The sequence below is a fragment of the Nannobrachium achirus genome (genome assembly GCF_963921795.1).
Source record: "Nannobrachium achirus genome assembly, chromosome: 24".
Lineage (NCBI taxonomy): Eukaryota > Metazoa > Chordata > Actinopteri > Myctophiformes > Myctophidae > Nannobrachium > Nannobrachium achirus.
This window is the reverse complement of record NC_137831.1, coordinates 6,456,895-6,481,323: the sequence shown is the minus strand read 5'-3', so window position 1 is coordinate 6,481,323 and position 24,429 is coordinate 6,456,895. Positions and strand designations below refer to the sequence as shown.

General features: G+C 41.4%; 2 protein-coding genes across 3 annotated transcripts in view; both read right to left on the bottom strand.

The window, feature by feature from the left end:
- LOC308280446 (protein NLRC3-like) overlaps positions 1-15,489 on the bottom strand; it is a 45,753-nt gene extending 30,264 nt beyond the window's left edge. For both annotated transcript variants that reach the window (XM_080720717.1, XM_080720718.1), the window contains exon 1: positions 15,313-15,489. In XM_080720717.1, coding sequence (XP_080576843.1) covers positions 15,313-15,430 — 118 coding nt within the window. In that variant the 5' untranslated portion in view covers positions 15,431-15,489. The remainder of the gene's footprint in view (positions 1-15,312) is intronic.
- A 1,019-nt stretch (positions 15,490-16,508) lies between these two features.
- Positions 16,509-24,429, bottom strand: part of LOC308280451 (solute carrier family 22 member 13) — a 26,335-nt gene continuing 18,414 nt past the window's right edge. Inside the window, exons 7-10 of the mRNA XM_080720725.1 lie at positions 23,648-23,865; positions 21,814-21,922; positions 20,898-21,143; positions 16,509-18,922 (exon numbers count right to left, since the gene is read on the bottom strand). Coding sequence (XP_080576851.1) covers positions 18,568-18,922; positions 20,898-21,143; positions 21,814-21,922; positions 23,648-23,865 — 928 coding nt within the window. The 3' untranslated portion in view covers positions 16,509-18,567. The remainder of the gene's footprint in view (positions 18,923-20,897; positions 21,144-21,813; positions 21,923-23,647; positions 23,866-24,429) is intronic.

Sequence of the window (24,429 nt, the reverse complement as noted above, 5' to 3'; positions counted from 1 at the left end):
TTTTCATGTCAAGGAGACCCAAATTGAACCAAATATAATTCATTTGAGGACCCCATCTGAAAATATATTGTGCCAGGGACCCCCATAAGAGAACATCTGTGTTTAATAATGGTTAAAACATGTTCAAAATGATTGCACATATTTCAAAATGTTTCAATATGTATCTAAATGTTTTAACAATAGCTGATGTACAAGGTTAAAACGATGTGCAGTATTCATAATAATATAATTGTCAGACTGTACAGAGTAGCAGCAGTACACCAAGTTACCAGAAGAGGGCAACGTGACTCCACACATAAACTTTTAGCTCCCTTTCTGCACATACTGTAGTCAACAATGTGACCATGTTGACTTTCATTCACAAGTTTACACATTAGTTTTATTTAGGTGGTTTAGGAAATAAAAACTTTCGTTCTATTGCAGTGGTGTGTTTTTGGTGACTTTTCTTTCTTTCTTTTTTTTTTGTTGGAGGGAATGTCAATAGAGTTGGGTTGTAATTTTCAGGCCCAGGTTTATTATTATTCTTATTTTAAATGAAGCTAGCAGATCTACAAGCTCAAAACGTGTCATAGTGCAAAGCATTGTGAGCCAGTAGATCGGGTATTTTCAAATAGTCAAAGTATAAAATATGGTTAAAGTGTTTAAAGTACCCTGTAGTGACTGCTTAGGGCATAATTTACCTTAAAAGATCGGGCGGGGGAGGAGGAAAGACAACAGGAACTTTGTGTGTTGTGTTATCAGTATGAATGAGTGTGTTCAATAAGTGCTCGAATAGAGAAGTTGCAATTTGTTTAGTTCTTGCAATTCCTAGACCCTTGTTTTTAGCTCCTTGCCGTAGAACGCCCTAAAGGAACCCTGAGGATCCCCATTTAAATCCTATATTAAACTACTGTACAATATAAGAGAACGGAAGAACCAATTATTTTGCACACAGAAAACGACATGAAGACTGGTTGAGTCATAATTATTATGTGTTCAGCTCACTCATACATACTGTATCAGTAGGCCTGAGATTTCTGACATCTACAAAGTTAATGTTTAGATTATTCCTTCAGTTATTGACATGAATGCCTTTGAAAAGAAAGGTAAAGTTAAAGGATGACTGCATCACTATTGAAATAATCTTCATATAGCATTATAGCATAGCATTGACTGTTACGGTCACTTTGATTTGGGCACTGTATTATATTGATAGTCGTGCTTTAGAACACTTTATGTATATATATTATTCCTTCCCTTTCCTGTTGTACCTTGCTCTTACTGTACTCTGTACTCTGTACTCTGTTCTTGTTTTTTCTTTTTATCTTCTTCATACTTCTCTGTAACTTTGTAAATAACCTTATACTGTGGCGCTGCCTCTGGGCAACTAATTTCTCCAGCAAGAGTATCTACTCTTCTCTTAGGAGGGCTATGGGCAGTTCAGAAACCTGCCTACCAGTGACATCATTGTTAGGCATATCTTTTTCAAATATTTAACAATATTTCGATTTGTATTATCACGAGAACAAGGGCCCACTTCAACTGACCAGTTCTATTCACTGTGTACAGTACTTTGTAAAAGTGTCCAGTCCTTCAATAACTAAGGGTCAATTTGGTTCCATTTGTACACTCTCAGAGTTACAGACCCCTACACAACACTAGCACATCAACACACCTACATAACATCAACACAACTACACAACATCAACACATTGCCATCAACACAAATACATGCACATCAACAAAAGGCCACAACAGCCACAAAATGAAACATCGCCAACACACACTCACACGCATTGCACGTGCAAGCCCCTTGTTTTTAGAACGTCCTAAACCAGGGGTCTTCAACGTTTTCAGGCCAAGGACCTCTTAATTGAGAGAGAGATGAAGCAGGGACCCCCACAACCTGTTCATAGATTCCATATAGTTTCATCGTTTGACAGCACAATCACCAGTGTATTTTGGAATCTCGTCAATTTGTGTTTTCAGAAATGTAACCACTTGAACCGTCAATACTTAATAAACTTGACCTTTCACTCTGTACTTAGTCTGCTCTTTTCCCCTCTCAACACCAAACCATTTGTTGGAAATAGCCGATCTACAAGCTCGCAACGCCTTGCAGCGCGAGGCGTTGTGAGCTTGTAGATCTGCTATTTTTGGCTAATGTTCTCAGAATATGGACGCTAGCCTAGGGTTCAAGTGGTTAATGTAAAAATCAAACCTCTGTTCGAAGTGGAGCTGTGAATTTGAGCAGTTCCAGATCTATGTTTTGATTCTATGTGTTTTAGATCTATGAATTCTAAGTGTTCTATATACATTCTGTGTTCTAGATCTATAAATTATATGTGTTCTAGTTCTATATTTTTTTAGATTGATTCTGTGTTCTAGTCTAGATCTATATTTTTACATTCCATGTGTTCTAGATCTGTGGGTATGTGTGGAGCCACATAGCCATGGACATAGCTGTTTATATAATAGGCCTAACATTTTTTATCGTTTTTTAATCCATTTTATAATGGAAATATATATATATATATATATATATATATATATAAAGTATATATAAATGAATAAATAAAAAACGGCAACAACAGGCAATGTATTTTTGCTATGTTTGATTTGTTCTTTTCTTATTTAAATAAAAAATGGAAACTTCCCCATAGGGGTGCTGCACACCTGCAGCACCCCTAGTTCCAATGCTGTTCCCACGCTCCTGCACAGTGGCCACCGTGCCAAAACATCACATTCACTTTCTCTTTCAGCGTGTGGAGATGCGTGGAAGCAAAGAAAGTCACCACAGTTTGATTTGATCATTGCTTTAGTCAATTATGAAGGGATTTTAAAAATTAAAACGTCTCCATATTGCTTGGGAAGTCTACTTCGCAGAGAAACCATTGCCATTGCGATTCGCTAATTGCGTAATTTCACATCGCGGTTTCGACTCATGCGACTCATTGTGAACTTGTAGATTTGCTAATTGCTACGTCCTCTTCTCTGTGTGTTCGGTCGTTCGAGCCGTGCGTGTGTGCGCACGGGTGTGTGGTAAAGTCAGTGAGCTTTTCCTCTCCATGTGTTCGTTTGGTCGTTCGAGCCGTGTGTGTGTGTGTGTGTGTGTGTGTGTGTGTGTGGTAAAGCCGCGCATGCGCAGATCCTGTTCATTCTTGACGACAGACTCTGGTGAGACTCTGGTGAGGACACACATTGCTGCCTATGGGGAGCTTGTGTTTCCACACAGCTCCAAAAAAGGAGAAAAAAGTTTCTATCAAACAAAGATTTGGAGGACCCCCTGAAGTAACTCTGAGGACCCCCTAGGGGTCCCGGACCCCCTGTTGAAGACCCCTGCCCTAAACGATGTAAATCCTATATTAAACCACTGTACAATATAAGAGAACGGAAGAACCAATTATTTTGCACACAGAAAACGACATGAAGCCAATTCCACCATAGCCAAAAAGAGACATGGACCACCGGTGATCATGTCATGGACCACTACTGGTCCATGGACCACTGGTTGAGAAGTATTCACTCAATGGTCTGGTGACCTGAGATGCACTCTAAAAACTACTGGGTCAAAAACAACTCACGGGTCAAATAGGGACCGATGCCCAGTTTGGTTATTTTAACGCAAGAAATTTGGTTATGAATGTTGACCCATAATTTGGGTCAAATAAATAACCAAATTATTTGTTTAAAATGACCCAAGATTGTAGTCAATATAACCCAAGTTTTGGGTTGAGTGGGCTAAATGAATACAACCTACATTATGCATGGTCTGGAGAATGACAATGCCAATATTATCTGACATTAACATTATATGACATTGACATTATTATAAAATCAGAAATGTTTCAGGGTTTCTTCTCAGATGATTTGTTCAAAGTTTAGTTATATCAACATAAAAGTGCATAATTAAATATATATGCAACAATGTTGATAATACTATAATCAGAATAGTTTAGAGAAGATAAACAAAAATCTCAGAATTACAATGAGTTCTTCTCTTTCAGACCAGTTAGGGGAGGGAGCTCAACCCTAAGCTAGCAGCCAAGCACTTACGGTTAGGGTTTAGGCTCAAATACTGACAAATCAAATTCAGACATATGACAGTCAGCTTGCCGAGACAGACACATGGATATGACATATTTAGAATTTTTAGCTCCCAACAGCTTAGAAAATGTCTTGGAAACCTAGACAAATACTTTTCCCAGCATGCTTTGCAAACATGTTTATGGTGCCTGTCCCCTGATTGGCCCAAAGCTAGACCACTGACCCAAGTATATGGGTTACCACTAACCCAAAAAACGGATCACCCCCAGATAAATATTACCTAACTCGAACAACCCTGGAATTGGGTCAAAATAATATCCCAATAACTCAAGGAAGGGTTGTGGCTCTGAGAAATTACCCCGAAATTTGACCTAACACAAATGACCCATGATTTGGGTCAAGAAATGACCCATGAGTTTTTGGCATGTCAATTTAGTTGACAACAGTTACTGGAATTTCCACAGAAAAGGGAACTGGAACCTGCCGGCCGGGCTACACCAAGCCTTTTTACGCGCGTCAGTGCGTGTGCGGGGCGTGCGGCCGTATGCGCGTTTTGGAAAGATCAATTCAGCCGGCTACACCAGGCTCACGGATAGTGCGAACCACGGATATGCATTCCCTAAGAATAGGATTGGTTCTATTTTTTATGCACGCGTATGCGTTTTGTACACAGACTATCTAGTCTCCCGCACATATAGGCTACTCCCTCCTTGGTGTAGCCAGGGGCTTTTCACACACGCACAGACAGCGCACGCGTGCATGCGCGTTTTCTGGTGTAGCCCGGCCGTCAAGAAGAGAAAGTGTGGCCTGGTTGAGTCATCATCAAAGTTAATGTTTAGATTATTCCTTCAGTTATTGACATGAATGACCAGGCCTTTGAAAAGAAATGTAAAGTTAAAAGGATGACTTCATCACTATTCAACCTATCTTCATATAATTTGTCCTCACCAAAGTTCACGATAAAATGGCACAATTTTTATCTACTCAGCTCTTAGGAGGGCTGTGACATCATTGTTAGGCATATCTTTTTTTTATATCTTACAATATTTAGATTTGAATTATCGCGAGAACAATGGCTTCCATTATAGCATAGTAACTTCTCATGAATATAAAGCATGCCGTTTCTATTAGCTTGGATTCTCCATCGATGATGTGACAGGCGGGTTTCGGAACTGCCCCACAGCCCTCCTATGAGACACAGTAGATTTACTTTTGCTATTTCATCATGAACATTAGTGAGGAACAATTATATGAAGATAGGTTGAAAAGTGGTTAAGTTGTCCTTTAATAAAAGCAACAACTCACATAAGGCTCTGGTCCACTGGGCCCCAGGACCTCAGTAATGACCCCTGATTCAACTCAATGCTTAAGACAAATATACTTACACAACTGGACAGGACAGGGCCCACTTCAACTGACCAGTTCTATTCACTGTGTACAGTACTTTGTAAAAGTGTCCAGTCCTTCAATAACTAATGGTCAATGTGGTTCCATTTGTACACTCTCAGAGTTACAGACCCCTACACAACACTAGCACATCAACACACCTACACAACATCAACACAACTACACAACATCAACACAACTACACAATATGAACACATCGCCATCAACACAAGGCCACAAAATGACACATCGCCAACACACACTCGCACGCATGCATGCATGCCCACGCGCACACACACACACACACACACACACACACACACACACACACACACACACACACACACACACACACACACACACACACACACACACACACACACACACACACACACACACACACACACACACACAGGTTTGACGTACCAGGGTACCAGAATAATACTCCAGAAGCTCCAATACCTTGGATACCTGTTCTATCCACTACTTAGATCCAAATATTGTACTTTTATACTCCACTACATTTATTTGAAAACTTTAGTTACTAGTTACTTTGTAGATGTGGATTATAATTACAAAACATACCTTAACCACTTCCACCAATACATTTTGGCTATTAGAAAATAGCAGATCTACAAGCTCACAAGCTTTAACTCAAGTCTCAAGTACATTTTGAATTCTGGACTTTTACTAGTAACAGAGTATTTCTGCATTGCAGTATTGATACTTTTACTTAAGTAAAAGGTTTGAGTACTTTTTCCACCGCTGACCAGAGGGGGAGGGTCACGGTGATAGGACATCACCGTTAAAGACCCAGTGAAATGAAAAATACGTTTTTCACACTTTTAGAGCTTATCCGTGGTAATCATATGGGCATTCCTACTACATTCCTACTAGATTAAAAAATAAAAAATAAAATAAAAATAAACACTTTGTGTATTTTTATATCAAAGGTCCCCAAATAGGCCATTCTTAATTGTTTCCTGTGAACATAAACGTGCTGCGTGATGACATGGACAGGTTCACTTGCATAACCTCTGATTACATTCACCTGTTTGTTTCCCATTGCTGGCATTCCTCCAAACACAGCTGTTTTTAATTATAGAGCTTGTAATGGAAATACAATTTATATTCCCTTTCGGGCTATTGATCTATTGATTATTGAGTTATCGATTATTGATATAGATTATATATTTAATATTCATCTTACTTCTGTTATATTAATATATGACTGTATGCTGATGTTATGAATGTAATATGTAAGCAAGGGAAGTAAATGAGTATGATAATATGTCTTATGAGTTTAGGCCTCAGTGTACTGTCTACACATAGTTATGCAGCAGCAGGCTCATACAGCAAGGTCAAGTTCACTAGCTATTCCCCTGTAGGCAAGCGGCAGACCCAGACAGCAAGACGACAAGTTAAGGTGTTATGAACGCAAGGAGAATGTTTCTTATATCAGGCGTCAGTATTCTGGCTAGGGTAGTGACTACACACTACGGCCTCGGCATAGAGCAGAGGGCCTTCCATGCTCAGTCGATAAGACTGGAACACATGTTCATGCAGCATTGGTCAGGGTAGTGTCGCCACTCTCAGTCGCTGAGCATTGAGCAGCACATTTCATAGTCAGGCAGAAGTGACCTTCCATACTCAAGTGTTGAGAGAACAAATCTTTTGGTCAGACAGAAGGAATGTCAGTCCTCAGAATTATCTTAACAATGTGTATGTATCCTTGCAGTTTCTGTATTTAAGCTGCCTCAACATCCAGATCGGTGTCAGACTCCCGTTGCCTTCCGAGACAACCGGACCCTGTCCATCTGTCCTTCTTTCATCTCTTTTTCCTTTCTCCTTTCTTCTTTCTATTCTTTACTCTCATTTTCTCATTATTGTATTACATAGGAATTATTGTCATATTATTATTATTGTCATCTGTTGTATTGAATAAATTTGTTATAGACATATCAGTGTCTAACTCTTCATTCTCTCACCGAGGAAATGTTCGATTTCCACAACAGAGCTACTCCGTTTTGAATCTCATTCAAGATGACTTCCAAACTATGTATTACTCATAGTAAACTTAATGAGCACAATAAAATATGTATCTGTAAACATTATAGGTTAGAATAATAAGCAACTTGGTAACATTCATGCTGTACAAGAGGCAGCCTGGTCGTGTCTCTTTGCCTTGCTACTGAGAGTTACAAACAAAACATTAAGCATCACATGACTCAGATTTTACATCCCATCGCCTGAAGGGCTGGTCCCTTTGGTCAAGTAGCCTAGCCTATTATTGCTATCAAAATATCAATGGCGACCATTAGTAGTGAAACCCTTCATTTTACAGGACAAAACATATGTTGTTTAAAGTACCACCCGGAATGCAAATTAGTCCAGTAATTTTAGGCCAAAATTAGGCTAAACCTAAAACAAATTGCAATAGTAGCAAACTCAACTGATTTTGTAACCTCAATATGTCCTTAGTGAGAGAAAAAAAGTCCCAAGGAATCCCATCAGGGCAAAGTTTTTAAAACGACCTACCTACCTTCACTTACTACAATATAAAGGAAAAAATGACTCCCAAAAAATCTGCTTTAAGTTGGATGTGAGGGGTCAAACTAGGGGTTTTTAATTATTCTGAATCCATTGCAAGCATTTGTTTTGCACGTAAAACATTCCATGGGCAAGAAATGGCCACTCAAAACGATGGTTTAGTGATGAGTCATCAATTTTCACATTCTTTTGGGGTCCGTTTTTAGCCCAAGGAATGTTTGACCCCTCACATCCCACTTAAAGCAGATTTTTTGGGAGTCATATTTTCCTTTATAGTGTAGTGTATAGTAAGTGAAGGTAGGTAGGTCGTTTTCAAAACTTTGCCCCCATGGGATTCCTTGGGACTTTTTTTCCCTCACTAAGGACATAATGAGGATACAGAATCAGTTGAGTTTGCTACTATTGCAATTTGTTTTAGGTTTTTTCATATAATGACTGGACTAAATAGGCTACTTAGTACTTTTAATTGTACTTAGATACTTTACACGAGGCGGCTCAGAGCCGCACGGTGCAAGTTGCAAAGGACCAAGACATCTTTTGTGCCCCATGCCATCACCCTCCTAAACAAGAAGGGGGGTAGATAGGGGAATTAACTTTTAGAATTGGACAATTTCCAGGTGTATTTGTTTTATTGCTGGTCTTGTGTTGTAGTCTGTATGTGTCTGTTTTTATTGTGGTGTATTTCTTTTTAGTTGTTTCTAGTAGGCTGGCACTTTATGCACATTACAACAAATTTCTGTGTAAACAGACAATAAACTGACTTGAACTTGAACTCTCAACAACAAACACATATTGTTAGTGTTGTTTCTCTCTCTCTCTCTCTCTCTGAAGCCAGACATTGGACAACTGCAGCGACTGATAGCGCTCTTCCTTCAACGATCACACCGATGACGTATAGGGTGTCATTGGGTGGTCCCGGGAGATATGCTCACGAAAGTCTATTTAATCGCGTGTAGTTATTTAGTTCTCTGTTGGTGAAGTAGAGAAAGATACCAGTGATTTGTACAGTCATAAAACTGTACTTTTTCCTATGCAAACTTCTAATAAATCCTTCAATCAATAAAAAGGAAGGTACACTACTCCACATGAAATCATATGCACGTGCAATTTAAAATACTAGAAGTTGTATAGTCGGCAACCTGGCCAACTCGGGAACAATGTAAATAGGGAATGAATGCCCCGCCCTTTAATGCAAACCCCATTATACCTGTTGTCATAGGATCCGTTTTTACCATCTGTTTGCGTGTGTCCATTTATGCCCATATATGGAGATATCTGTCTGTCTATGTCCATTTTATGCCCATATATGGAGATCTCTGTAGGACCTGTTTTGACCATCTGTTTGCCTGTGTCCATTTATGGCGTTATCTGTCACTAAGCGTCCATTTTATGCCCATACATGGAGATCTCTGTAGGACCCGTATTTACCATCTGTTTGCCTGTGTCCATTTATGCTCATATATGGAGATATCTGTATCTGTTTGTCTGTGTCCCTTTATTCCCATTATGGAGATCTCTGTATCTGTCTGTGCCTCCGACTGTGTTGCAGACACAGTGCCAGTTCTCCTTTTAATGCAAACCCCATTATACCTGTTGTCATATATGGACACAGGCCATATGTTTGCCTGTGTCCATTTAAGCCCATATATGAACATCAGAACAAGTCATACTGATGACATTCAATACGTAACCATGGCATTTTTTGTTGACTCATGTGGCGTACGTGATCTCAAGAGCCTTTTATGATGTGATGTCACAATGAGTCAGCGCTTGCGCCGGTTTCCTCAGAAACAGCCTGTGGTCAACAATCATCTCCGCATACGGAGATTCCGAACGTTTCGTGCCGTTTTGGGAAAGCCGTGCATCGGGTCGGGCCGAGGCCCGGCACTGCACTCCATGCCGCGGCGGGGAACGCGCGTGCGGAATCTGAAGCCGGAGGGACGAACGGTTCTCGAGATACGCGGATTACATACACACAGACATTATCTGCATCCATTTTATGCCAGAGCCTTTTATGAAGTGATGTCATAATGAGTCAGCACTTCCGCCGATTTCCTCCGGGAACAGCCTGATGTCAACCATCAGTTCCGCATACGGAGATTCCGAACGTTTCAGACCTCGCCCCTTCCCTGTCATAAACGTTGTGACCTCACGTGACCCGAGAGAGAGAGAGAGAGAGAGAGAGAGAGAGAGAGAGAGAGAGAGAGAGACCATCTCTGATCAGCTCTTCCATTAGGAAGTGTGTATTTCACATAGACTATTCAGAACCATGTTTACAACTTTAGTAAAAATAAAGGATATGATGTGTCTTCTCACCAAAACAAAGGTGAGTTTATGAAGGTAAAAGACTATTCTCTGCGGTGGGAAGCCTGTCAGAACACCAGAAAATAAATGATGTGCTCCAGACTGATATTATGCGTGTGCCAACCTACAGGTCTGATCAATAGAAAAGTGCTGTTGACCAGACCTGTAGGTGGCGCAGTTGAGTGGATCAACGATTTTCCATCTGGTGATCTATTTTATTTTCGGTCTAAAAAAGTGGATTTTACTCAAAGGTGGAGTTCTGAGAGGCTGCCCACCACAGATAGTCGTCTTTCAACATCATAAAACCGTCTTTATTTCGGTGAGTAGTGAAATTATATTCTTCATTTTTACTACAGTTTAGACATGGCGCTGTACAGTCTATGTACTGTATGTGAAATACACAGTTGATGTCAGAGCATTAGAGAGAACTCTCATCCCTGCTGCGCTGCCAAAACATCTAACGGAACAAACATGTTAAACAGTTCCATATGGAGGACCAGGGGCGTCACACCAAATTCAGACAATTCCAAAACAGACCGCAGAGCAGTTTGGTTGTGACTTGAGAACGTATGAAAAACACACCCCAGAAAGGTTTGGCAAGCAGTACACACAATGTATTTTGCCTAATTAATAAAATGACATTAGCCTACATACAATCCTGTATGGATATAAAGCAGGGGTCTTCAACAGGGGGTCCGGGACCCCTAGGGGGTCCTCAGAGTTACTACAGGGGGTCCTCCAAATCGTTGTGACTTTTTTCTAGTTTTTTATATTAACCACTTGAACCCAAGAACTTTAGCAAAAATAGCAGATCTACAAGCTTGCAGTGCCTTGCAGTGCCTCGCACCGCGAGGCGTTGTGAGCTTGTAGATCTGCTATTTTCGGCAAAGAGGTTTAGTGTTCAGGGGAAAAAAGAGCAGACTAAGTACAGAGTGAAAGGTCAAGTATACTACTGCCTCTTATTTTGAAGGGATGCTTGGTCCCTTGGTGCCACGCCGCTTCCTCCGTAGGCCGCCGCTATTATTTTGAAGGGCCGGGCGGGGTTGTTTTTGTTTTTTTTTGGATTATCACTTGACGGCAACGTTTATGTCATCTAGTCACATGACAGTGTGGGCCCAGAAAAGAAACATGGCTGCGCCCAGTCGAGTGTATTTTCTACTCTAAACAGGCCACCCTTTGGATCAAAATGTCTCTTTTTGAGTAAATGAAGTCTCTTTATGGGCCTCTCAATGGATTTACTATGGAGGACGTTCACTTCGCGTGCACGCCCAACGTGCGTTGTAAACAAGTCGTGGGATTTACCGATGCACAGTGGACCACGGAGCCGTATAGTAAGTCATAATATATTACATTTACAGTAAGATTGACAGTGAGCGTCGTCAATGGCACCATGATTTTAACCCTTTAAATGCCGGTGCGGATCGTCAACGGCAGCAGAACTGTTAAGTATTGACGGTTCAAGTGGTTAAAAATCTGAAAACACAAATTGACATGAATCCAAAATACACTGATGAGTGTGCTGTCAAACGATTAAATTATAATCTATGAAAAGGTTGTGGGGGTCCCTGCTTAATTTCTCTCTCAACTAAGGGGTCCTTGCTTGGCCTGAAAACGTTTAAGACCCCAGATATAAAGTATGTGCATAACATGTCTATAATGCATAATGATGAACTTACAACACTGTATGATTATAGTTATTATTGCGACCGAAGGTCGCAGATTAGTATGAGAATCGGCACATCGTGTTTCCATCCGGCTGTCTGTCCGTGCCAGGTTTTTGACGGTCTGGGTTTGCCGCTCCGACATCACTGTGATATCAGGGAAACCACACAAACCCCTTTTATGCCCATATATGGAGTTCCCTGATGTCATCAATATTAAGCCCATATCTAACAGGACTTCATAGGGGAAAGCCCATATATGGAGGAAGACAGACCATATCTGTGGCTGGTTCTACAGACAGGAATCTCCATATAAGGGCATAAAAGGGATTGTATGTATGATGTCAGATGTCATAGACGTCATAGGACTTTGACATAACGAATAACTGAGTAAGCATGTTTGGGCTCTCACAGCATATCTCCATATACAGTACACAGATCTCCATATATGGGTACCAGGGGTCTCCATATGGGTAACTGGTCTGTTATACATCACTGGCCAGATGGCCAAGACATGGCGACATGTCGCTTGTCGCCCTAGGCGTCTTACTAGTAACTAAAATACTTTATAAGACCAACCATTTGACCACACACACGCACACACACACACACACACACACACACACACACACACACACACACACACACACACGCGCGCGCGCACACACACACACACACACACACCACATGGTGTGGACAATAGATTCTCTTCCATCCCTTATGACACATATGCTCTTCCATTTCCTGTTCCAAACTCAAGTGACTCTACAGAGAAACCACAAACCAGGCTGCTCTCCACAGCCATTTTAACACAACACTGACTCCAGATCAGTTTGGCTTGAACTGCAGTGATATGAACAACATGATATGTATTGTGTTGTGTTATTGTACTATGTATTGTTATGTTTTTTGTGGACCCCAGGAAGAGTAGCTGCTACTTTGGTGGCAGCTAATGGGGATCCGTATGAATAAAGAATAAAGAATAACACACACACACACACACACACACACACACACACACACACACACACACACACACACACACACACACACACACACACACACACACACACACACACACAGGACGCTCCAATACCTTTTGTTTTATCCACTACATCCCCGATCCAAATTTGCCAAAATGCATTTGGTCCTTTCGCATGGCACTTTCGCTGTGGAGGAGAGTCTTAATTTCACCTACCCTGTCTGGCCTATTCACCGCAGTTGAAAAGCCATTTCGCCTAACCTCAGACTGTCCATGTTTGCATGACAGTGGTAATCTCACCTGTCAAACGGTGAACATTACACAAGGCTATCCTATGCACATTAACACAGATTCGAGCTATTGGAATAGGCCTAATAATAGTCCCCCTCCCTCCCTGTTGTCTACTGCTTGTCTGCTTTAATAATGTAATAACAGCATATCTTTCTTCTTATTGGCTTCTTCCATGTGAATTATGAAGTGCATATGATTCCCAAACACAACACAACGGGTCAAGATAAGTGAATCTAACAGTTTATTTGACAAATGTTAAAATGAATGTCTTTAAAATAAGTAAAAAGATGACTTATAATCATTTTTTGCCATGTCCATGGTGTTTATAGTATTTGCGCAGTGCACGTATCAATTAATTATTTGGATAACCTGATTCCAATAACTCTAATCTGTATTGATGTGATTTCTATGGAGTGCATAGGATAGCCGCACCGTTTGACACCACTGTCACAGTCACTATAATTTTTTAATGAACGGCTGTGAATCGGCCATACAGGGTAGGTGAAAAGACCCTCCTCCACGGTGAATCGGTCAATGGCGAAAGGGCTGGTGACCCTGCTGGGGAAACTGGACAACAGGGGCATTTCTGCCTAATAGACATGTCAATGGACAGTCTTTTGGGATCAGTATTTAGGGCGGAGTTGTCCTTTAACTAGTAGCAAAGGTGGAAAGGATATTCACATTAGTTTGTTAATTAAGTAAAAGTATCAATCTAGAAATACTCTATTACAAGTAGTAGTCTGGAATTCAAAATGTACTTGAGTAAAAGTATGAAAGTGTTAAATGTAGGCCTACTTTACTTAAAGTACCCAAATAAAGAATATATAGGGCTAAATTTGGATTAATATATATGTTTTATAATATAATAATTTATATCTGCAAAGTAACTAGTAACTAAAGTGTTGTTCACATAATTGTGAGTAAAAGTATCCGTTTGGATCCGAGATGTAGTGGAGTAGAAGTAAAAGTATTGGAAATACTCAAGTAAAGTACAAATACTTACAGAGGTGTAAGTACAGAATTGTGCATAAGTATATTGCTTAAGTAAATCTACTCGGTTACTTAAAGTGATAGTTCACCTATTTTTGACATAAAGCTGTGTGAAATACTTGCCATTAAAACAGTGGTTAAAAATGTATTAATTGATTACCAGAGTCCCGTGGTCAGAGTTCTGGTCAGTTTCTAATGAATATTAAGTAGTTCCAATGGGGTGGGGGCCATTTGGCGTGGCCCAATCATTGAAAATAGATTAATCCACAAAACTAGCGTCATTTGTATTGTTGGCCTATTTCTACCATATAGAGCGAGGTTTTGTTCTGATCAGCTGACTGCAAAGCACCTTGTTTTGGGGAAATACGTTGCAGCGGCGTAGTGATACTGGACACAAAAAATAGTACCATGTGACAGAGGGGTCAAAGTTGAACGAAAGTTGGTCTATTTGGTAGAAATAGGTCAACAATACAAATGAAGCTAGTTTTGTGGATTCATCTATTTTTAATGATTGGGCCATGAGCCCCTGCCAAATCACCGGAACTACTTTATATTCATCTAAAACGGACCAGAACTCTGACCACGGGACTCTGGTAATGGATTAATACATTTGTAACCACTATTTTAATGGCAAGTATTTCACACAGCTTCATGTCAAAAATAGGTGAACTATCACATTAAGTTAGTTATGTAGCCTTCACTCTCAAAAAAACTTTTGGTCATTTTATCGTCTAATCAGGCTTTTATGAACACCCTGAACAGATTTTGCTTCATTCAGTATTTAGATATTTGATGTAAAGGCTATCAGTCCTCCTCCTCCAGGAGCAGGGCCCCATACACACCCATTGTAACTTCAAACTCCATTTAAAAAAAAAAAAACACCCATTATTTTTTATAGTGTCTCATGCTACCATCCTAATACGTGAGCACTGAGCAGGCCGTGTATTTTTTATAATTCTTTGGGAAAATGGAAAGAATTAATACAATATAAGAATCATTAATAATACATTTAAAAATGTATCGAAAAAAAAATGGCTGCTGTTCACTCTCTCCAGGACAGAGCTCAGGAAAACGGTCTATAGAGGGAGAGGTTCAGAAAGGAGCTGATAACCTTAACTTTACCTGTGACAGAAGCGCTGTAACAGTCGGTCCATAACATGTAGAGATAAATCACCATCCATGACTTCAGAGTCCACAGAGTGACTTGGAAGGAACGATGTGAGACAGAGCGACCTGCCATCTTCTCTCGTCCTGACCCTCCCTGAAAAGTTAAATTAAACTTTGTTGTTGCCTGTTGAATTTATTTCGATCATCCGCCGAGAAGCTCACAGCAAGCGACTAGACCCTGGTCGCTGGCCGTTGATCTGGTCTGCCTCTAAAACCGTGCGTATGTGTAAATGACGTGTCGTACAAACAGCTGAATAAGGAGGGCGGGCTCTAGAACCGGATCACACTGGTCAGTGTGGTCAGGTTGGAATGGAAACCTAGGCTCCGGTGTGTTGGAAAGCCTCAGCCTGGTTTGTGGGGTTACAGTGACATCTACTGGCACAACAATGTAATAGCTTCAGGGGTCTTCAACCAAGTTTTTCAGCCAAGGATCCCTAAGCTGAGAGAGAGATGAAGCAGGGACCCCTACTATATACTATATTGTGTTGCTGATTCAACATTAAAGGGATGTTTCACTTAAAAAAAAACTTTTGGTTTGGTCTAATCAGGCTTTTATGAACACCCTGAACAGTTTTTAATTCGCTTGATTCAATATTTAGATATTTGATGTAGAGGTCTTCACAGGTCCAATTTTAACTACCCAAACCAAAATGGACCCGGGGAAAATGAGAACCGCTACCCGAGCGGCACCGAGACATTTCAGAGCCAATCCGAACGGCCCCGCCTGTTATTAGAACAATTAGACCCGGTAACCGGCTCTGACCGGGTCAGATCCCGGGTAATTTAGGATCTCGGATCCACCCGAAGACCTCTAATTTGATGTAAATGCCCTCCTGCAGGACGCCTCCCCATACACACCCATTGTAACTGGTGACTCATACTGCCCTCCTAATACGTGAGCAGGCCATGCTTTTTCGCTAACATTTTTCCATTTATTTGTAATAATTCTTTGGGGAAATGGGAAAATAAATAATACAGATCAGATCTTAGAACAGTGTCATCATCATCTATGCTGCTCCGTTCTCTGAAGGAGAAATAACGTTTTACTTGTATGTACAGTACCTGTACACAAGATGTAACAATAAAGTTTTAATCTTATGCACCTGCACACAAGATAATATAACAATGAAATACAACCTTGAACCTTGAAAACTACAGTCAACCAACAGAGTACCAAAATCTGACGTAGAAATACATACAAAGACAGAAAGAGTCCTGGCATTTTACTCAAACAGTCACAAAGCATCAAATCACAGTTAAAATCAAAATGTATGCTAAGAGTAAAGAAAGTAAAAGGCAACTTACAAATCCACAACAACTCCCAGGCTTAGAAGAATGCCCTAGTAATGACTAATGCCTTTCATAAGGGCATTGCCCGGCTGCACCACCAGTGCACAGAACAGTAGCTCTACTATATAATAAATACTACTCTAGAGCAATGCTTCACAAACCTTTCAGGTTCGAGACCCAAAACAGAAATTAGACGTTTGCCCAGGACCCAAACTAGTGAAAATAGCAGATCTACAAGCTCACAACATGTCGCTTTGTGCCTTCTTAATTATTTATTATTGTTTGTATAATATGTGTACAATAATTTTTAAAGTGATCCCTGACTAATACGACAAATATGTCTTAAATCATTATAATTGTCCTCTATAACTACAATGTAAAATTAAAAACACCTTAAATATTTTATTTCTTCTAGAAATAGCTAATCTTTCACTCAGTAGGGTAAATGCCTGTCGCAAGTTGATGATGTCATAAATGTCATGTGTCATTTTTATGGCATGCTTGTGCAAAAATACAAAACACAAACACATTTGAAATATTGATTTGATGCTCATATTAACCATAGGAAGTATTACGTTTGTTTTTATTTTCACATGCATGCCATTAATTCCATAGGGATAGATCACACTTGACATTTATGACATCATCAACTTGCGACGGGCATTTCCCCTATTGAGTGAAAGATTAGCTATTTCTAGAAGAAATAAAATAATTTAGGTGTTTTTAATTTTACATTGTAGTTATAGAGGACAATTATAATGTATTAACCCATTTAAAGCCTCTGACTTTAACGGATTATAAAGTCCACGATGCCACCTTCAAGCTCCCATTCACTCCCGTTATCTTATTTTGAAGGCCAGAAGTCCACAACGTAAACACTTCCGGTCTGACGTCATCGCGTCCTGCGCCGGAAGCGATCGTGTTTACGTGGTGTAATGGCGGATCGGATCGGAGCATTTCACCATGTGTTATATAAACGAGCATCTGCCTCCATCTTCGCTTCTAAAGTGTAGTTTTGAGATAATGGACATTAAAGATGAGATCGCCCGTCCACCTCAATGTTATGGGATGACTATTTTGTGCCCGTGGAGCCGTGATGATGATAAATCAGCGACGATTTTCAGCTCGGGGCCTTCCGCCATTGTACCAGGTACTGTAATCGCCGTTACAGTAATTTATTACTTTTCACGAGTATACTCGGGATTGGCACTGCGAATACTCGAGTAGATTTCACGAGTATTCTCGGGATTGGCACCAGATGAGTTAAGGCATATTTGTCGTATTAGTCAGGGATCACTTTAAAAACATTAATCGGGGTCTTCCTAGGAAGGTCCTCGATGCACGTTCCACTGGGAGGAGACCCTGTGGCAGACCAAAGACCAGATGGAGGGATTACATATCCAAACTGGCTTGGGAACGCCTTGGTATACTCCCTGAGGGAGTGGAGGAAGTTGCTCAGGATAAGGAAATCTGCTACTCAAGTCGTGAGTCGAAGAGTAGAAGTATCACAGATTAAAGTAAAATGTATGCTAGGTCACAGCACAATGTACACACGTCACATGGAGCTATAGTGACAGTTTACACCTGGAACATGTGTCTTTCTATGGAGACAGACAGAAAGACAAGGCAGACATTCTTTAGAAATGAAAAAAACATTCCATGTAGCTTAAGTTTGATCCAGGAGAAGAAGAGACGACCCGTACGCATTTCCTGAATCTGGGATTAGATAGAAAATAAATAATAACAATAATAATAATAATACAACAGGACGTTGCTGTCTGAACTATGGAGACAAACACAAACGGTCTAGACAACCAAGAAGACAAAAAGAAAAAGAAAAAACATAACTTAGAAAAAACAATAAGAATTCACAGTCCTCTGTGTGCGTGTGTGCATGTGCGTGCGTACACACGTGTGTGCTCAAACTACTCCAGTTTCTAGAGGGAGGCGGTGCTTGACTGTGTGTAGTGTGCTTGTGCAAAGGAAGGGAGTGTGTGTTTCTGTGCACGGAGTGTCTGTGTGTGCGTCTGTGCATGCAGGATGCGTGTGTGCAGTGCGTGCGTTGTGTGTGCAGTCTGTGCACGTGGTGCTTGCGCACGCGGTGTGTGAGCACGTGGTGTGTGTGCACGATGTGGGTGTGCATGCAGTGTGTGTGCATGTGGTGTGTGTGCACGCAGTGTGTGTGTATGTGATGTGTGAGACAGCTGCCGAGGCGGGGTCCTTCTCTCCAGGAAGTACCGCAGCGTCTCTGCTCAGAGGGTCGTCTGCAACATGCCTGTCAGGAAATCACAGTTACAAAACACACCATCCTGTTTAGAATCAGGAAAATAAAAGACAATGTATGTCATACACTTCAATGTGCACACTATATAATATACACAGCCATCTAAATAAAGTATATTTATGGTTTCCAACTTGAGGGGGTTCCAGGTGGTCCCCAGCTAAATGATGGAGAGTTGGTAACCAAATGGACCCTTATGGATCTTTAACTCTTGGAGTGTAAATTGAAAGTGTTAAGCCCTTTGCACACAGGCGCGTTTATCCGCACGGATAAAACGGACAATTTCATTTTTTAAAAAGAAAACAAAGATTCTCTACGACCTCATGCACACCGGATCCGAATTAGCCGTGCGACGAGTGGCTGCGGCCGTGCGTCTTTTTCTCGATCGAACCCAGTTCGATTTGTGCGTCTTGTCGCTTGCGGTAAAAAACTCATCACTCCTTTTATGACTCCTTTTGGGATCCGCAGCGCCGATTCCGCACAGCATTGCACACCAAATCCAATGCGTTTTATTCACGCAGCAAACGAAAAAAAAAAAAAAAAAACGCATCGGTCCTGTGTGCAAAGGGCTTAACTCTCAAGAGTTAAATTATTGTTAAACAGATGCATTACATTTTTACAAGTGGAAACTTCCCACTGGACTTCAGAAGGTTGACATTTCTGTATTATAAATCCTTGTTTTGAGTGGTCTCGTGCAATTAGCCTATTGTAATATTTTGATGTGGCGAGCTGTATGCCATAAGAATGAAAAAACAAATATTTGCATTCGCAATGTATCTAGAATATAATTACTAAAGTTTTTTAACATTTTACACTTTTCTACAATTTCATTAAAATAATGCAGTGATTTCCTCACATATTTCAGAAATGAAAAGAAAATTTACTTATCGAATAAACTATTCATTCATTCATTCACATGTAATTTTGGCACATAATTATAAGCTTCCAAATCACAGTACCTGATGATGACTAAGAAATAGGAAGCAGGGATGTCAGCTTTACAAGTAAAAAAAAAGAACAAAAAAAAAGAAAGAAAACTTTTCCATAAAACTTAAGTCAGAAGGCGTTTTAGTTTTTCATCGGCATCAGGTCTAAATGGGTTAGACTATGTTGTTGAGAATGATGTAAAAAAATAGTCCCCCCAGGAATCACAGATTTCTCTGCCATCCGCAGATTGATCGGCTGTCCACGGTTTACTCTGCCGTCCGCGGAATAACAGACACGACAGACGACGGCAGAACGGTGGGATGCCAGTGGAACGGCAGTAAAACCTATCATTATATCAGTTATTACTACTATAATATTATAAAAGGATTGGTACATGGTGAGGCCACCTCATAGGACTTTGCTTCACAGGGCCCTTGGGGACTAGTTTGACAGACAGGCGGTCGCAGTCGCTCATTCATACTGAATCGGGCTTTGCACACAAACACGTTTTTTTTTTCACACTGAAAAAACAAGACGTTTTCATCTTTTTTAAGAAAACAATGATTCTATATGACCTCATGCACCCCGGCTCCGAATTTGCCATGCGGCAGGTGGCTGTGGCTGTGCGTTCTTTTCCCCGATCGAACCCAGTTCGATTCGCGTGTCTTGTCACATTCGGTAAATACTCATTGACTTTTATGACTCCTTTTCGGATCCGCAGTGTGGATTCCGCACAGCCTTGCACACCAAATCCAATGCGTTTTTAATCATGCAGCAAACGGAAAAAATGCAATGGTCCTGTGTGCAAAGCCCTTCAGTGTCCTGACTTATAGTTCCTCTATGCCTATGGTCCAGACAGAGTATGTCTGTCTGTCTGTTTCTTTCTCTCTCTCTCTCTCTCTCTCTCTCTCTCTCTCTCTCTCTCTCTCTCTCTCTCTCTCTCTCTCCATGTGTGTCAGTAGGTCAGTTGGTGTCGGTTTGACCTTTGACCTTTCAATAGCCAGAGTGTGTGTGTGTGTGTGTGCGTGCATGTTTTCCCCACCATGTGGTCCACGTGGTGAGCGTCCTGGGTAGGCGGAGCTTGGGCTGTCTGTCACAGTCCTCCAGCGAATCGGGGAGCGGCGTGCCGCTGGTCTCCGGCAGCAACAGGCAGAGGGCGGAGCCTAGGACCGGCCCGCCCCCGTACAGCACCATGGCAGCCAATGGGATGCGTCCGTTTGGGCTGATGAAGGTGTTGAGGACACACCCCACCCGGAAGCACAGGCTGACCAGGCCCACACATGTCTGTCTGAACACGCACACACATACGCACGCACGCACGCACACACACGCACACGCACACGCACACACACACGCACAGATATAAAGTGTTAGTTGGAGGTCAAAATGATTGCGACCGTAGGTCACAGTATACTATGAAAACCGGAAGATCCTATCTGTCAGCGACTCAGTCAGTGAGTCAGTCAGTGCGTCCGTAACGCCTCAATGTCTATAACTGACCTGTTCTGACATCACATTGTTTTGTTTACTGTCAAGATGCTGACTATCATCAGCTGGATCTCGACACTGACCTCATCAAACCCTGGATATCAATACATGGAGACGACTGGATCATCACTTAGATCTCCATATATGGAGCTGACCTCTACATCTAATTCCCAGATGATGCCCTGTTGGGGCCAACCAATAGAATCCCTTTTATGCCCATCAATATTAAGCCCATATCTGGGAATGCCCATATATGGACATAATGTGTAAATCTAACCAGTGTGGTTGCACGACATGAGTCACACTTGCAAATTAATTCCGTCCTTGTCCCTTTTATGCCCATATATGGAGATCCCTGATGTTATTTCCTTTGTGTTTCCGTGTGTGTGTGTGTGTGTGTGTGTGTGTGTGTGTGTGTGTGTGTGTGTGTGTGTGTGTGTGTGTGTGTGTGTGTGTGTGTGTGTGTGTACCTGACTCCGGTAGGGAACAGCTCTATGCTGTACAGAACACACACCAACACAGTGATCAACATGCAGAACTTCCCCAGTAAGGCCAGAGTGATCACCAGCACAGGAACATCTGGGACACAAAACACATATTATAATACACTTTATAGATATTATAAAATAGAGGTTTTCAACGTTTTTCACTTTAAGATTCATTGTTTATTCAGCATTTAAGCCACTAATGCAGATGCCTAAAAACAACATAAAACTGAGTCAAGATTCTTCTGATTCTGAGACAGCCCTGGTTCAAATCCACTGCTCAACAGGGCTTACATTCCTCTCAATTTCTTTTTAATGATGCCTCATAAGCCCTCCTTTCAGCATCTACAAGCTTGCGGTTGTAGATCAGCTATTTTAGATGCAAAACACAGCAGAAACCATTAGCCTATAACTCAGCCTACAGGGGGTGCTATTGGACCAGTGGAGGACCGTCACCACAGTGTCTCTTTCTACTCACAGCTTTTCAGTCTTATCTGTCTCTCAGCTCTGGGCTCTGAAAAGTGCATTTCCTCTTGGTAAGAAGGAGGATTTCAACTCTTAAGCCTGGACATATGAAACAACCTCCTGGACATATGAAACAACCTCCTGGACATATGAAACAACCTCCTGGACATATGAAACAACCTCCTGGACATATGAAACAACCTCCTGGTGCCCTGAGCTACACTCTGTTACCTCACTGAGTTCTCTTTGAGATTCTCACATTTTGACTTTCAAACATCATGCCGTAGATAAAGATTAGTGCTACTTGACCAAGCATTAATAATTAACATTATCAGCTTTTGATTTTTAAGTCATATGTTTGGCACGATTAGCATTTATTAAAGACAGGTCAATGTAGAGAGACAACACAAACCAATGGGGAGGAAGGAGACACAACACAAACCAATGGGGAGGAAGGAGACATACTAGACAGGGGTCAGATTGTCACTCGGGAGCTCAAGCTGACATAGATTGACTGACTATTAACATGTCGGATGCCGTTGATTAAACAATGATTTAATTGCAAAATGCAATTTTTTAACTTATTTCTGAAGATTAGAGTAAAAGCCATTAGAGTAAATGTAATCGCGATCGCGGCCTTCAGTGCTTTGTAACGGTCGGTAGAGAAGGGCTTGTTTTAAACATGAACATGATCTGGAGCTAAATAATTAGGAGATAAATGCACTTTTGTGAAACACTGGCCTGTATAGAGCATCGCAGTGGGCGTGGTTTACTGGTCCCACAAAAGAATCTCCCGTTCATTTTCCTCATACACTTTCACGAAAATATTTATAACAATTATGTTAAGCCTAGAACCAAGCCATCCAGGATGGCAGTGAATCATGACCATAAAACCTTTGTTTTTATGGAAAGAACATTTTGAAAATCGCTAAACAAAGGGTATTTATTAAATGTAGTATATCAAATAATGTAATATTAAATCATGATTCTCTGCAATCCTGCTATATGGATTGAGCTATCTCCCGTTGCACTGCGGGAATTAGTGTTTTTCTCTTCAGCTGCGGCTTCCCCAGACAGCAAGCTCCGGTTTAATATAAAACCCAATCGGGTTTAATATAAAACCCTATCGGGTTTAATATAAAACCCTATCGGGTTTAATATAAAACCCTATCACGGGACACACCGGCGGCACACAGGGACATCAAAGAGTCACTCGCCAAACGCGTCGATGACATCCAGTGTGTTAACATAATAGTTCGATTGTGCACGTGCGTGTGTGTGTGGGTGTGCGTGCGTGCGTGCGTGCGTGTGTATATGTGTGTGTGTGTGTGCGTGTGTGTGTGCGTGTCCCCACCATACAGCTGTGACACCAGCAGTGACATCAGGCAGGCGAAGCCGCTGAGGGACAGAGCGAGCATCGTGATTGGCCGCCGGCCGCAGCGAGCCAATAGCAGCGGGACCAGCAGACAGGGGGCTTCTGATAGGCCGGAGAAGAACTGGGCCAGGTACATGTCCACGCCAAACGATCCCACGTTCAGACAGATCCCGAAGTACGTCAGAGCTGAGACCAGACTGATAGGAGACAGACACACACACACACACACACACACACACACACACACACACACACACACACACACCTCTGTTAAATCTGTAACCAGTTATTAACCCTCTTTAAAAGGAAAGAAAAAAAACAAGAATATCAGAACCACAAGCTCACAATGCATCGCATAGTGCCGTGTCCCATCTTTGATTTTTATTATTATTATTATTATTTCTTTTTTGAAATCTTTTGAATTTGGTTATTTTTTTCAATATTTTTCTTTTCTTTTTCAGAGTAGACACTTTACCCTAAAGAATGGTACTCAAACACCAGACCCAGACAACATCACTCGCCACACAAAGTCATTCACTCCCATTGACGAGGGACGGCAGAGGCAGAGGGGTAGAGAAACCGCCATTAGAACACGGAGGGTTCCGGAAGGGTTCGCAGTTCGACCCCGGGCTTCTCCAGAGTTAGTGTGGAAGAGTCCTTGAGCAAGACTCTGAAGTCTGAACCCCTAGTGGCTCCCGGTGAGCAGGTTGGTGCCTTGCATGGTTTCCTCTGCCATCGGTGTATGAATGTGTGTGTGAATG